This window comes from Equus caballus, chromosome 1 (assembly GCF_041296265.1).
Source record: "Equus caballus isolate H_3958 breed thoroughbred chromosome 1, TB-T2T, whole genome shotgun sequence".
Lineage (NCBI taxonomy): Eukaryota > Metazoa > Chordata > Mammalia > Perissodactyla > Equidae > Equus > Equus caballus.
Window position 1 is genome coordinate 131,510,363 of NC_091684.1, and position 15,609 is coordinate 131,525,971.

A 15,609-nucleotide genomic window follows, 5' to 3' on the forward strand; every position below is an offset into this window, starting at 1 on the left:
AAATCACAGCATCACAATAAGTGTAGCTGATTCCAAAGATAAATCCTCCTTTTGTAAGACCAGTGTTCAGGGAGGCAGTTATTTTGGTCCCACGTGTGTCCATAGTTTCTGTATCTGTGTTTTTGCCCCAGCCTTTCAACCTTCCTTATGTGTCTTATAAATATTTTATTCAATGATTGATTTACAGCTTTGAAACTCAGAGGAATGGACTGGTGTTTATCTATGACATGTGCGGTTCTAATTATGCTAACTTTGAGCTGGATCTTGGCAAGAAAGTCCTGAATCTGCTTAAGGTAAGGCTGTGAAAGGGCCTCCTCAATTCTCCTTCAATGGTTAGGAGACTTTTTTTATTTGGGAGATTTAGGAATGATGTAAACTTTCATCCATTATGTTCAATTTAAAGATCACCTGTAAGTGATGACTAATATCTGCTTCCTCAGAACAAGAAATGATCTTAAAAGTAAAGTGAGAGGAATTAAAACAAGAAATGTACAGGAACATTCTAAGTCATAAAGGTAGAATGACCCTTTCCTGGAGTTTTCTAGAATAAGAATGAATGAATTAACTAGGTAAGGCCAGAGTTAGTGAAAAATGTCAGCTGGCTAGCGCCTTTTAGACTTTTTTGTCTCAGTCTAGTCAGAAATATGTTTTACATTGTGACTTAGTATACAAAAGAATGTGTACACTAACTAGGTACATACATGTAGAGCTATATACATAGATAGGTTCTTAATCTCTTATCTCAAACGATTAGGTCCAGAGGTGTTTTTTAATATTTTAAACTTTAAAAGATAATATGATATGTATGCCACTCTATAATCAAACACATTAATATTTCTGCAATGAAATGTATTATTGTTCATAACGAGTAGAGAAGAATAAAGGCTATAAAATAGGATTTCGGGCCTGATTTTGCTGCCCCATGAATTTTTGCACCAAAGTTAACAAAAGAAACTTAGGGTTTTCAGAGCTGTTTAGACTTCAGAATCCAAAGATAAAGGTGTGTAGATTTGTGTGTACTTATTTATAAAACAGAAAAGTTTCACAAAACAAGCTTTACCCCTACTATGTGCAGTCACTTTGATTACTCAATTCTATTTCATATTTTTAAAATGTTAGTCATGATGTCCTAAATTAATTTCAGGACCTACTGAGTGACAATGTGCAGCTTGAAAAACATTGATCTAGGAGTCTGTGCAGTCTTTGTTCCAGGACCTCACTTGGGAGTACTATGGAACTAGATTTTTAGAGGTGTTTGTATTACTATTATAGCTTTACAGCAGAAAGTATATAAAGAGGGTATTGTATACTGCATGTTGTTTTCTGGGACTTGCGTTTTTCATTCATCATAATATTACTAAAATTCCTACTGTGGCATGTAGCTGTGATTCATTCCTTTTTATTGATGGTTGAAGGATTCATACCTTTTAATTCCTCATCTGTTGATGAATATACCAGTTTATTCATCCACTCTTCTATTGATGGCTCCTTGACTTGTTTCCTGATTTCTGCTGTTATGAGCAGTGCTTCTGGTGCATGTGTGCAAGAGTGTCTCTGGGGCAGTGTTTCTCAACCATGTTTTCGTTATTGCCTCACTAAGGAGCCTTTTTTAAACATTTCCTCCCCTAATTGTTCCTCTTCTAATGAAAATTCTAATACCACAGATGTACTGTATATATCTTTAAGAACTGAATGTATATCTGTACTTTAAACATAAAAAAGAGTATGATGGGGTTTTTTGCCCATTCCCCACTCTGTTCAGAACTAATTTTACCCCCTTGGGGATGATATCACCCCCACTGAGAATGCATGCTCTAGAGTATACATCTAGGAGTACAATTACTAGGTCATAAAGTCTGTAAAGATTCAACTTTATAAAATAGTGCGAAATTGTTTTCCAAAGTGGTTGTACCCACCTGCCATGTGTAAAACTTTCAGTGATCCACATCGTCTTCAACACTTGATAATATCAGACTTAATTTTTTCCCATTCAGTTGAGTATAAAATAGTATCTTGTGGTTTAACTTGCATTTTTCTTATTAGTGAGATTAATTATCTCTTCATATATTTATTGGCCATAGATGCTTTCTTCTTCTGCAAAATGACTATGAGTTTTACCTGTTTTCCTATTGTAGTTTTTCGTATATTATTAATACTAATCTATTTGTGTATACATATGTGTGTGTGTATATACATATACACACACTGTCTCAGTTTATAGCTTGTTTTTTCACTTTTTATAAAGTCCTTTTGACTAACAGAAGTTCTTAATTTTAATATGGTTAAATGTGTCTGTATTTTCTTTTTTGGTTAATATGTTTTGCATCTTAAGTCCTTCCCTATTCCAAAGTTGGAAAAAATATATTAACTATTTTCTTTTTTTTTTTACTGCTCTACCACTGATTCTGCCATGTGTATTAACTTTTTAGTTTTCTTTTTTATTGTGGTAAAATATACATAACAAAATTTACCATTTTAACCACTTTTAAGTTTACAATTCAGTGGCATTAAGTATATTCACAATACAACCATCACCACTGTCCATTTCAGAATGATTTTGTCATCCCAAACAGAAACTGTGTACCCATTGAACAATATCTCCCCATTCCCCCCTCCTCACAGCCCCTGGCAACCTCTCTTCTGTCTCTATGAATTTGCCTGTTCTAGACTCTCATATAAGTGGAATTGTACAATATTTGTCCTTTTGTATCTGTTCTATTTCACTTAGCATGATGTTTTCAGGATTCATATATAGCATGTATCAGAATCAGAATTTCATTCCTTTTTTTCTTTTTTTTTTAAAGATTGGCACCTGAGCTAACATCTGTTGGCAATCTTCTTTTTCCTTCTTCTTCTCCCCAAAGCCCTCCAGTACATAGTTGTATATTCTAGTTGCAGGTCCTTCTGGTTGTGCCATGTGGGATGCGGCCCCAGCATGGCCTGAGGTGCGGTTCCATGTCTGTCCCTGGGATCTGAACTGGCGAAACCCTGGGCCGCCAAAGTAGAGTGGGCAAACTTAACCACTCGGCCACGGTCCGGCCCCATGAATTTCATTCCTTTTTAAGGATTAATAATATTCCATTATATGCATATACCACATTTTATTTGTTTATTCATCTGTTGGTGGACATTTGGGTTGTTTCCACCTTTTGGCTGTTGTGAATAATGCTGCTATGAACGTTGGTGTACAAGCATCTGTTTGAGTCCCTGCTTTCACTTCTTTTGCGTATATACCTAGACGTGGAATTAACTGGATCATATGGTAATTCTATGTTTAACTTTTTGAGGGGCTACTTTCTGTTAAAAGTTTAAAATTTGCTTTTGTCATTTAAGATCTTAATCCATCTGGAGTTGATTGTTGAGTGTAGTATGAGATGTAGGAATCTGACCTTTTCCCCCCATATGGATAGCTAATTTTTTTCCATTTTTACATATTAAATAGTCCCTCCTTTCCACAACTTAGACTTTCTATTTGTCAATTTTAACAAAGTCTCAATAACCTGTTAGTATACCACAGACAATTTAATAATCATCTAACCGTCTTTCTGTATTTTTTAGGTTGTTTTCAGGTTTAAATAATGCTGTTATGATCATTTTAGCTTTTCCTCTTAAATTATTTTAAGAACATATTTATAAGACTTGTATTATTTGGTTAAAGATTATGAATGTTCTTATATCTCTCTTATACATCACCAGGTTACTTTTCATAAAAGTGGGAAAAAATTTACATTGTAACCAACAAGTATGGATATCTATTTCCTTGAACCATCCCAGCAATGCACTCTGTAATTTTTTTCCTTTTTTGAATTTAGAAATTCTTAAACTGATACTTCCTTTTTTCTCTTGCTTGTTTGTTTGAACTCCTTTAATAACAAAGTTGTATCTTTTTTTCAAATGTTTTTATGCTGTTTGTGTCTCCTCCTTTATTTGGTTCAAAATAATGAAATACTCTATGTTTTGTTGTTGTTTTTGCTATATAACTTCAAAGAGGCTGAAATAAAGTCCTGTTGTTTTAGAATCTATATCATGTTCTTATTAGTGACTTAGTTGCTCTGTCATTGGGAAAAGATAAAATTTTAAATATAATCCCCTACCATCCCTATTCTCATGCAAATTGTAGACAGAAATTTATTTTGAATGCACACATTCAAATTTATTTTGAAGTCTCACACTCCAGACTTCTATTTAATGTGAATTAATTTCCAGCAGTTACTGTGATGAGGATTTGGATTAAAATATGACACTAGAATAAAAATACTAATAATGTTTGACTTCTTAAGTTGCTCTGAGTAGATTTTCTTCATCTTAGTAAATTTCTTAGGATTAATTCTGGTTTTAAATTTTAAAAAGTCATAACCTATTTTAGTTGCCATCATATGGATTCTTTTTTTTTTATTTAGGTTATGATAGTTTACAACATTATGAAATTTCAGTTGTACATTATTATTATCAGTCATCTTATAGGTGCGCCCCTTTACCCTTTGTGCCCACTCCCCACCACACTTCCCCCTGGTAACCACTAATCTGTTCTCTTTGTCCACGTGTTTATCTTCCACATATGAGTGGAATCATACAGAGTTTGTCTTTCTCTATCCGGCTTATTTCATTTAGCATAATACCCTCAAGGTCCATCCATGTTGTTGTGAATGGGACAATTTTATCATTTTTTATGGCTGAGTAGTATTCCATGGTATATATATATATATATATATATATATATATATATGTACCGTATCTTCTTTATCCAGTCATCAGTCAATGGGCTGCTTCCACATCTTGACTATTGTGAATAATGCTGCAGTGAACATAGGGGTGCATAAGTGTCTTTGAATTGTTGATTTCAAGTTCTTTGGATAAATACCCAGTAGTGGGATAGTGGGTATTTCTATTTTTAATTTTTTGAGAAATCTCTTTACTTTTCTGTAGTGGCTGCACAAGTTTGCATTCCCACCAGTAGTGTATGAGGATTCCTTTTTCTCCACACCCTCTCCAACATTTGTTATTTTTTGTTTTGGTTATTGTAGCCATTCTAATGGGTGTAAGGTGATATCTTAGTGTAGTTTTGACTTGCATTTCCCTGATGATCAGTGATGATGAGCATCTTTTCATGTGCCCATTGGCCATCTGTATATCTTCTTTGGAGAAATGTCTGTTCATATCCCCTGCCCATTTTTTGATTGGGATGTTTGATTTTTTGTTGTTGAGCTGTGTGAGTTCATTATACATTATGGAGACTAACCCTTTGTTGGATATATGATTTGCAAATATTTTTTCGCAGTTGGTGGGTTGTCTTTTCAGCTCAATCCTGTTTTCCCTTGCCTTGTAGAAGCTCTTTAGTCTGACAAAGTCCCACTTGTTTTATTCTTTCTATTGTTTCCCTTGTCCAAGGAGACATACTGTCTGAAAAGATCCTTTTAAGACTAATATCAAAGAGTGTTCTGCCTATATTTTCTTCCAGAAGTCTTATGGTTTCAGGTCTTACCTTCAAGTCTTTGATCCATTTTGAGTTTATTTTTGTGAATGGTGTAAGAGAATGGTTTGTTTTCATTCTTTTGCATTTGGCTAACCAGTTTTCTCAACACCATTTGTTGAAGAGACTTTCCTTTCTCCATTGTATGTTCTCAGCTCCTTTTTGAAGATTAGCTGTCCGTAGATGTGTGGTTTTATTTCTTGGCTTTCAATTCTGTTCTCTTGATCTGTGTGCCTGTTTTTGTACCAGTACCATGCTGTTTTGATTACTATAGCTTTGTAGTATATTGAAGTCAGGGATTGTGATGCCTCCAGCTTTGTTGTTTTTTCTCAGGATTGCTTTAGCAATTTGGGGTCTTTGGTTGCCCCATATGAATTTTAGGATTCCTTGTTCTATTTCCATGAAGAATGTCATTGGGATTCTGATTGGGATTGCATTGAATCTGTAGATTGCTTTAGGTAGTATGAACATCATCATATGGATTCTTAACAGTTTAATTATTGTTTTTTTTTTTTTTTTTTTTGAGGAAGATTAGCCCTGAGCTAACTGCTGCCAATCCTCTTTTTGCTGAGGAAGACTGGCCCTGAGCTCACATCCATGCCCATCTTCCTCTGCTTTATATGTGGGACACCTACCACAGCATGGCATGCCAAGCAGTGCCATGTCCGCACCCAGGATCCAAACCGGCTAACCCCGGGCCACCGAAGCAGAACGTGGGCACTTAACCGCTGCGCCACTGGGCTGGCCCCCTAATTATTGTTTTAGATGAATCATTTAAACCCAACAATGTGGAATTTACCCCCTGAAGGATAAATCTTTATTTTTCTGATTATGAAATACATGGCTAAAACATATAGGTTAAAAAAAATTTTCATTAATGCAGACACATATAAAGTAATACTTACTAATATATACTGAATGCTTTGCATACTGTTCTTAGCTCTTTTTATGCTTTAAAACTCATATAATCCTGACATCACTCTTATGAGGTGTGATGGCTATCACTATCACTATCCCCATTTTACAGTTCTAGAAACGTAGGCCTAGAGAATTTTAAGAAACTGCCGAAGGTAATACAACTAAATAGTGACAGACTAAAATATTACTTATACTCCCACCCCTTGGAGATTATCAGTCTAAAGAGTTTGGGGTATGTATGTCCAGGCTTTTAAAATGGTTATGTATGTATGTATGTATGCACACACAGGATGAGGGTAATTTATTATTTTTTTCTTTACAAATATTGAGTTGTACTATATCCAGTGGTTGTAACTTGACATTTTTTACTTAACAGTGTATCTTCCTTCATCTTTCTATGTCAATACTTATAGCTTTTACTAATTTTTTTCCCTCATTTTTTTTAATGGCTGCAGAGTATTCCTTTTATGGATATACTAAGCAGAAAAAAATGAAGTTCGTGCTGTTTTTCTTTTAGCTATACAATAAATATTTATTGGACAAAATTATTAGCAAGCAGCACAAAATCTGTTCATGCAATGTGTGTGGTATCCTTAATGAAATCCCAGTTCTGTGTTTCTCTAGATGCTTCAACTTTGGCATGAAAAGTTCTCTTCAGGCAGACACAACAGTACCCTGAAGGCATACTGTTAATGGCATTGGGCAGTTAAAATCCTCCAAAGTCAACCCCAGATTTCACTGTAACCCTAAGTGCCATTCTAAAAGATACAGGATGTAGTTTACCAGATCTCTGCCCTGTTTCTAAGGGAGGGGAATATCCCCAAAATATCTAGGCAATTCACATATATCAAATGTCACCAGTTTCAACGATAAGAGCCCATTTCTAACATCTGTTATATAAAGGAATATCTCATATAATAGGAATAGCTTCTGAAGGGCTTACAGTAGCTGCTTTGGGAGGGTCACCTTTCTGATTAAATGCCAGCTGAGCACTCCTAGAATGTAAATTCTTGTTCATATATTTAGGTAAAAGAACAAGAATGTAAGCTCCATGAAGGCAAGGAATTTTTGTTTGCTTTGGTCACTGCTGTACCTGGCCCATACTAAGTTCTCAAATATTTGTTGAATGAGTAAATATTTGCTGACTGCTGAAGTGTTTAAGTTACAGACATTATAAAAATAAACATGTTTTGGCCACCAGCATCTTTTTTTTTTTGAGGAAGATTAGCCCTGAGCTAACTACTGCCAATCCTCTTCTTTTTGCTGAGGAAGACTGGCCCTGGGCTAACATCCGTGCCCATCTTCCTCTACTTTATACATGGGATGCCTAAAACAGCATGGTGTGCCAAGTGGTGCCATGTCCACACCCGGGATCTGAACCAGCAAACCCTGGGCCACTAAATCAGAACATGCACACTTAACCGCTGCGCCACCGGCTGGGCCTGTGGCCACCAGCATTCTTAATACAACTACAATAGTAAAAAATAGATTGGAAACAGTCTTATTTTAGGTAGTTCAAGAGCTTAAAAGGAAGAGAGGGAAGCATCCAGGTAAGAGGATATGCACACTAGCTTTCCAGTACTGGATATTAGATACTTTCACTGATTCTATCAATCTTTGTGCCTTTATAAAGGCTTCAGTGAGCATCATTTTACATACATTTTTTTATATTGGCCAATAATTTCCTCAGGATAAATTGCTAATAATCAAATTCGTAGGGTCAAAGAATGGAAACATTTAAATTTTTGATAAATATTCCCAAATAGCCCTCAAAAACTTGATTCAAATTTACATTCCCATCAACAGTGTTTTTCACTGGTTTTGTCAACATTAATTTATTTGGATTTTAATCATATACATGTTTTTATTTGGTGTTTTTCTTATTACTGATGAGCTTTAGCATGTTTTCATGTTTATCATCAAGTATTTCTTTCAAAATTTTTCTTCTCATATACTTTACCCATTTTTCTATTGAAGTGTTTATCTCTTACTCATTTATAAGACTTGTTATTAAGAATATAATTAAGTATGTGTTACTAGCATTTTTTGCAGTTTATAATTTGTTCAATTTTATGGTGTCTTTCATCATACTACTATGTTTTCTTTATTTTTCAAAAAATTTTATATACTATACTATATATAGTATATATATAATATTATATATGATACATAGTATTTTAGATAAAATAATTTGCTTTCAAATAGCTGTCCTGGGAACACTTACTAACTAATACATTTTTTCTATTCATTTAGGATAATACTTTTATACTAAATTCCCTTGTGGTAGGTGTGTCTATTTCTGGACTCCCTGTTCTTTTTTTTTTTTTTTAGATTTTTTTTTACTTTTCCTTTTTCTCCCAAAGCCCCCAGTACGTAGTTGTGTATTTTTAGTTATGGGTCCTTCTAGTTGTGGCATGTGGGATGCCACCTCAGCGTGGCCTGATGAGCCGTGCCATGTCCGCGCCCAGGATTCGAACCGGTGAAACCCTAGGCCGCCGCAGCGGAGTGTGTGAAGTTAACCACTGGGCCATGGGGCCGGCTCCCTCCTTGTTCTTTTAAAGATTTTATTTTTCCTTTTTCTCCCCAAAGCCCCCCGGTACATAGTTGTGTATTTTTAGTTGTGGGTCCTTCTCACTGTGGCATGTGGGACACCTCCTCACCATGGCCTGATGAGCAGTGCCATGTCTGCTTCCAGGATCTGAACCAGTGAAACCCTGGGCTGCCAAAGCAAGTGAGTGAACTTAACCACTCGGCCATGGGGCTGGCCCCCAGACTCCCTGTTCTGTTCTATTGATATAGACCAACATATGCACTGTTTTATTTATTACAGCCTTATAATAAAGTTTAATATCTTGCAGGACAAGCTTCCTAATAATACTCTATTTCTAAAAGTTGTTTTGACTATTTTTGCTCTTTTATTCTTTGACATACACTTTTGTGTGCTTTTATTTAAATTTTTACTGATATATAACATGCATACTGAAAATGAACTTTATTTTATAACTAGTTTTTGTTTTTTAACTATAAAAGCAATTAAAAACCAATTCAAGGAAAAATACCTGACCTCCTTCCTCAGACATGCCTGTGCCATTCTCCAGAAGTAACCTCTTTGTCAAAATTGTAAATTTGATGAGAAAATTTTTTTAAAAAATTACCATCTCTGGATTAGATGAACTTTAGAGTAATTCAGTCTGGTTCTGGGAAATAAAACACTGAGATTTTATTTGCATATAATGAATTAATAAATTAATTTAGAGAGAATTGACATCTTACAGTGTTATCTTCTCCCACCCAGGAATGCTATGCTGCTGCTTTGTTTTTTTTTTTAAGTCTTTTGTTATGTCTTTCAATAAAAATTTTAAATTATTTTATTTATCACGCATGTTTCTTAATGAAGTTTATTTCTAGGCTAAAAAATGAATATATATATTTATTTACATATAAAACATAGCAGACACCAAGGATAAATCATCTTTTTTGTAAGATCATTGATTTACAGGGAGAGAGTTAGAGGGGGAGAGAGAGTGTGTGTGAATGGTGTTGGTGTGCACAAGTGATATTATAAATCAGACTTTTTACTGTTATACTTTTATGCTGATATTATTTATAGGGTGGCTAATTTTTTTCATATTTATCTTTTATACTTTAATATACTATTATAATCAGAAAAAATTTTCATTGTACAAAATTCTGGACAACTCACACCAATATACATTAAGAAAAAATATTGTCTTTGATATCATGCAGAAATAACCAGTGTTGACATTTTGGTGCATGGTACTTTCTTCTAGATGTTTTTCAATATGCTCCTAATTATGTTTATACAACTTCAATACACAATAAGCTCCAACAACTTTATTTTATGAACATTTGTAATTGCTAAGTCTATCCTGTACTTACTATAATTTGTTTAATCATTTCTATGTTTGATATTTGGTTTTTTCTCATTTGTTATAATACACAGTATTTTCAGCAAGCATTTTTATATTTCTTTGCACATCAAATAATTTGCTTGAAGTAGGTTTCTAGAAGTAGAATTACTGGAACAAAGGATATAAACGTTTTCAATAAGGTTGTAAAAAATGAAAGTAATACAAAGTATTATAGAAAATAAAATAGAAAGAATAAAATTAAAATAACTCATAACCCCACTTATCAGAGATAAATTCTGTTGAACTTTTGATATAATTCTTTACAGTCTTTCTTCTTTGTGAAAGTATATATGTGTGTGTGTAATTTTTTAAACAAAATTGAGATTATAGTTTTGATCCTGTTTAGTTTAATTAAGATTACATTGTGAGAATTTTTCCAAGTTGTAAAAAATTTTTGAAATTTTCATTTTAAAGTTTATGTAATAATCTTATAAGATATACAATTTTTGTTAACCCCTACCCATTTTCAGAACATATATATTCTTTCCAGTTTTAAAGTATTTTTAACTATCCAAAATACAGGTGCAGTAAACACTTTTGTTTATAAATCTTTATGTTTCTGGTTATTTCCTTAGGGTAGAGTCTCAGAAATAAAATTCATTGATCAAAGGATACACACATTTTAAATAATTTATAATGCCGATGCCTTCTAGAAGGTGTTAGTAATTTACCGTCCCATCAACAGTATATTTGGGTGCCATACAGTCATTTAAATGGACTAGGCCTGAGTCTGTAGGTCTTTGCTCTGAGGAAGCAGATGTAATGGCTTCCACTTTCTATTTATCATTTTGTAGAAATATGGGAATTCCTTGAGACTGGTTTTCAGTCTGGCAGTTAAAGGGGACTTGGCTATTTACGCCCTGAAATGAATTGTTGCATCTTTGAGGGAAGAGATAAAAGGTAGTTTCTCAGACTTTAGAGAAGATGTTTTTGGAGAATTTTGTTCTGGATACTGTATAGTCTTTATAAGGAATGTTTGTGGACCCACGAAATCAGTAGAACTGAAGAGTAGCCAGAGAGTGACATGTCAAATTGAGAATCAGTCTTTTGGAAAAGAATAGGGAGAAAGTGGTAGAAGATAGTGAGATACAATTTTCTCTTTTTTTGAGTCCTTGGGAATAATTTCTTCCCAGTTATAAGGGCAATATTACATAGTATCCTTGCCTATCAGAAGGGCTGGAATATTAAGAAACTAAATGAAACCAACAGCTGGGGATTAGGAATGAATAATTTTTCATTCTTAGGCTTTGTGCAGATCAGGATGTCTCCGTTCTTTTAGACCTCACTTGCCCTTGTACCCTGATCATATTTATTGACTGAATAAATGAATGCATAAATAAAGAGATGGGTAAAAAAATAAGGGATTATAAATACACAGATATCAGAATAAAGGAAAGATTATGAGAAATTTTTTTTCCTCTTCAGTTTATTCATGATCTGATTTTTCTGTAAAGTTTTAATAAGCAGAACCTAAGGATACACACGTATGTGCTGATACAAGTCAGAATAGTTTTTGATCCATAAAACTTATGTTGACAAGAATATTATATCATTACTTTTAAAAGTAAATCAGCTTTTAATTTCTTTCTTTTTAACCATTTTTTCTCTGGCAACTGAAGTGAAACCTGAATTAGGCTGTAGACTCCCCCTGCTGGGTAAGAATGGGGAGAAGAGCAGAAAACCTCCACTTTGGGCTTGAACAGTCACAGGTTCCATTAGGGCTCTGTTGCAGTGCCCTAACTGGTATCTTTAAATCCTCATATGTGTTCTCTACAGGGAGCATTTCCAGCTCGTTTGAAGAAAGTATTGATTGTGGGAGCACCCATATGGTTCCGAGTGCCCTATTCCATCATCAGCCTCCTCCTGAAGGACAAAGTCCGGGAGAGGGTAAGGCAAGCTAGCTTTATTTTATTTGGAGGTGGATAGATACATTCACATCTCTACTGTTGAAACCTGCCAGTTAATTTTCTACCTTCAAAAAAATCCTCCTAGCTTGTCTTCCAGAGTACTTTCTGTTTCTGTGAGTGTATTCACTTGTATTCTCTGCTTTATTCTTTACTCACCTCAGTACAGGCTGCCTTTCCCACTGTAACTACAAGTTCCTTGAAGTTAGGAACTAGGCGTAGTGGCGCTCCCATTCCATAGCACCTTGCATAAAGAGAGTACTGAAGGAATGTGTCCCATGGTTAACTTAGAGATAGCTACTACTTCCAAAATTTAGCCTAGTGCTATACAGTTGTTAGAAGTTGTTAATATTTAACAACTTCTAATATAATTGCATTAGTTGAACTAGTGTTTGAATTTGTTCATCTGGAAATATCATTCAGTCCCTTTGACCACCTACGTGGTGGAAGAGTCGCTCACTGCATCTCTTGCTACTTTTATTCCTGGCATTTTCTCTTAAAACAGCTTGTCGCTTTCTAACTTCAAAAGTGTTTTCTAAAATTATCTTAATTCTGTTATCATCCCCTGAGTGTTCCAGGATTGAAAGATTATGGTTTCCCTCATTCACGTCTCATCCTTGGAATCCTCGAAAGAAAGGGCATATGAAACAGTGACATAGTAGGATAGGATTATGAGGTTATAACATTAATAACAATGCAGATCTTTATAGCTAAGATGACTTAGGTTGGAGAGGGAAAACTGAAGACATTTGGTTCTGTGAACTACTTGGGGACCTAGTGAATCTGAGTAGGAGAGATCTTTCCTGAGATAACTCTTTGAGAGGACTCCTTAGGCAAGTTCTTACACTTGAATTATATATAAGTGTAAATGCATGTATAAACTCAGAATATATTGAGCACCTTTATAGTCCAGGCTCTGGGCCCTGGGAATTAAAAATTGACTAAGACAGTCCTTACCCTCAAAGAGCTCATGGTCCTGATAGGGAACATAGAGAAAGACGTGCAGGCAGAGGACTGTGGCTCTGCACAGAGGAGAATATTGCCTCAGGCAGTCAGGGAGGGCTTCACAGAAGAGGTGCACTATAAGCTGGCCCTTGAAGAGGCCGAGGAGGAAAATGGGGCATTCCAGGAATAGGTAACAGCAAGAGAGACAAGCATCCTCATTTCACACGGATTCCAAGAAAACCAACTAGGCTAATTTGGTCTAGTGTGGCCATGTCCAATCAGAGAGCAGAATTAGGTATTATGATTACTTCTCTAGCATTTTTCTTTGGGCTACCTTGCCTCTGGGTGGCTGGTCTTGTCTTTTATTTCACAGAAACCTGTCTTTGAGAACACCTATACCGAGCTGTGAGTAAAGCATAAGATAACAGGCTTAGAATTGGTTGTCTTAGTAGGGGCTTGACAAAAATAATCACTACCTATGCATTGTTAGTAGTCAAAAAGGCAAATAGTCGCATGAGATGGTACTGGGAAGCCTTGTTAATAGTATAAAGCCTTTGTTCACCATACCTTCCTTTCAGAAGGTATATAACAGGGCCCCTAATTCCAGGAGGGAATTTGATATACATTCTGGGAAGTCAAACCTTTAAGAAATTCATAGGACTTCAATCCCAAGCAGATGAAATGCAGTCTACTTCCTTTACAGGTATACCAAGTATTTCAAGCAAATGTCATCATGTTCTCCAAACCTAACATAAGCACATTTGTTCTTTATCTTCACTATCTTTATGTCTACCGCCCCCTTCCCCCCCCACCCCGCATACTCACATGGTTCTTTCTGGCCTTCCAGATTCAGATATTAAAGACGTCTGAGGTCACCCAGCACCTGCCCAGGGAGTGCCTTCCAGAAAACCTGGGTGGGTACATCAAAATTGACCTCGCCACTTGGAATTTCCAGTTCCTACCCGAGATGAATGGCCACCCGGATCCCTTCGATGAGATCATCCTGTTCTCCCTCCCTCCTGCCTTAGACTGGGACTCGGTACATGTTCCAGGTCCCCACGCCATGACGGTCCAAGAGTTGATGGACTATGTTAGTACCAGGCAAAAGCGGGGGATATATGAGGAGTATGAAGACATCCGTCGTGAGAACCCTGTTGGCACTTTCCACTGTTCCATGTAAGTAGGAAACGTTTGGGGTACCGATCGGTTACCAAGATGCTTTTGGCATGGGCTGCCAGCAGCTCCTTCCACACTCACTTCCTTAACAGAGGCTTTTCCTTGTGTTAAGGAGCATCACTCTCGCTTAGATGAAGGTTTCTCTCATCCAGAAAGAGTCATCTGCTTTGGTGCTTGTTGCCAACATCCTATGCTCTAAAATTTCTGAAGGTCTTTGGTACTAACAAGGAACCCTGTAAAAATGGACACATTTTTTGATATTTTCTTGAAATGAAAGTGGTTTTAGGGAAAAAACAATGTAGGCTCAAAATGTAGGTTCTCTATTCCTGTCCTCAGGAACGTGTGTCTGGTCCTTTCATTTGGGCAGTTTCTCCCTAGAGTGTTTATAGTATAACATTACTTTCTGAGGTGGGGTGCTGGTGCATTTAAAATAATCCACAGTCAGGAAGAGAGAAGAGTTCCCTCTTGGAAGTTTAGCCTCATGGGATTTTCCTTCTACCCAAATCCTACCACCAAACCACCTGGCTAGTTTATAACTGGTTCATAACTACTTGATAACTATTGTTGGCAATACAACATAGATTATTTCTCTTATTGTTGCTCTCATTTATCTTACCATATTTTCATTGGCTGCAGCAGAACTTTCTTTCTCTCCAAGTTGAGCTCTGTCTGTTAAAAATTGGGGGAGCAGTCCCAGTGGGTCTCAGGCTCAAGTTCTGGCTTTGCCAAAAATCTCCAATGTGACTTACACAAGTTATTTCCCTTCTCTGCACCTTAGTTTTCCTGTGCGCACACATCTCTGCACCCAGTTTTCCTGTGTGTAATATGTGATTTTAGAGTCTGATATCACCCTCTTTTGTAGCTTAAATGTTTTAGGAATCTGTGCTTGTGTGAGTACCTCTTCCTCCTCATAATTCCTATCCAGCTTAGTCAGTGTGCTCTAAAGAACATTGAGAGATAGAGGCTTTTAGCAAGAGGAAAGAAGAAAAATAATGAGTTAGGGAACAGATAAGGAAAGTAAGAGAGACGAGCACTTGAGAAAAGTCAGTAAGCAGATAAAGAATGCAAAGGAAAATAAGAGGAGAAAGAGAGAGCAGAGCATATATCAAGTGGGGAGAGTAGTCTTTTCTCCCACACAGCTGTTTCTTCTCTACCAGCTCCAAGACCCGTATCTGCATCCAGTCTTTTTCCCAGCCAGACAGTTTTTTCCCGTTGTTGTTGTTGTTGTTTTTAAGATTGGCTCCTTTTCCCGTTGTTTTGTTTT

General features: G+C 35.9%; 1 protein-coding gene and 1 long non-coding RNA gene across 5 annotated transcripts in view; one reads left to right on the plus strand and one right to left on the minus strand.

Annotated features, from left to right (window-relative positions):
• PTPN9 (protein tyrosine phosphatase non-receptor type 9) overlaps positions 1-15,609 on the plus strand; it is a 78,941-nt gene that overhangs the window by 40,947 nt on the left and 22,385 nt on the right. For 2 of the 4 annotated variants that reach the window (XM_070233271.1, XM_070233288.1), the window contains 4 exons: positions 188-293; positions 12,097-12,207; positions 14,017-14,083; positions 14,198-14,345. In XM_070233271.1, the coding sequence (XP_070089372.1) occupies positions 188-293; positions 12,097-12,207; positions 14,017-14,083; positions 14,198-14,345 (432 nt within the window). Of the gene's footprint in view, positions 1-187; positions 294-12,096; positions 12,208-14,016; positions 14,346-15,609 lie in introns of all 4 variants that reach the window. The other 2 variants (XM_023653284.2, XM_023653279.2) reach the window with 1 other exon arrangement.
• LOC111775722 (uncharacterized) overlaps positions 1-15,609 on the minus strand; it is a 59,882-nt gene that overhangs the window by 25,485 nt on the left and 18,788 nt on the right. The gene's annotated exons all lie outside the window — the stretch shown is intronic.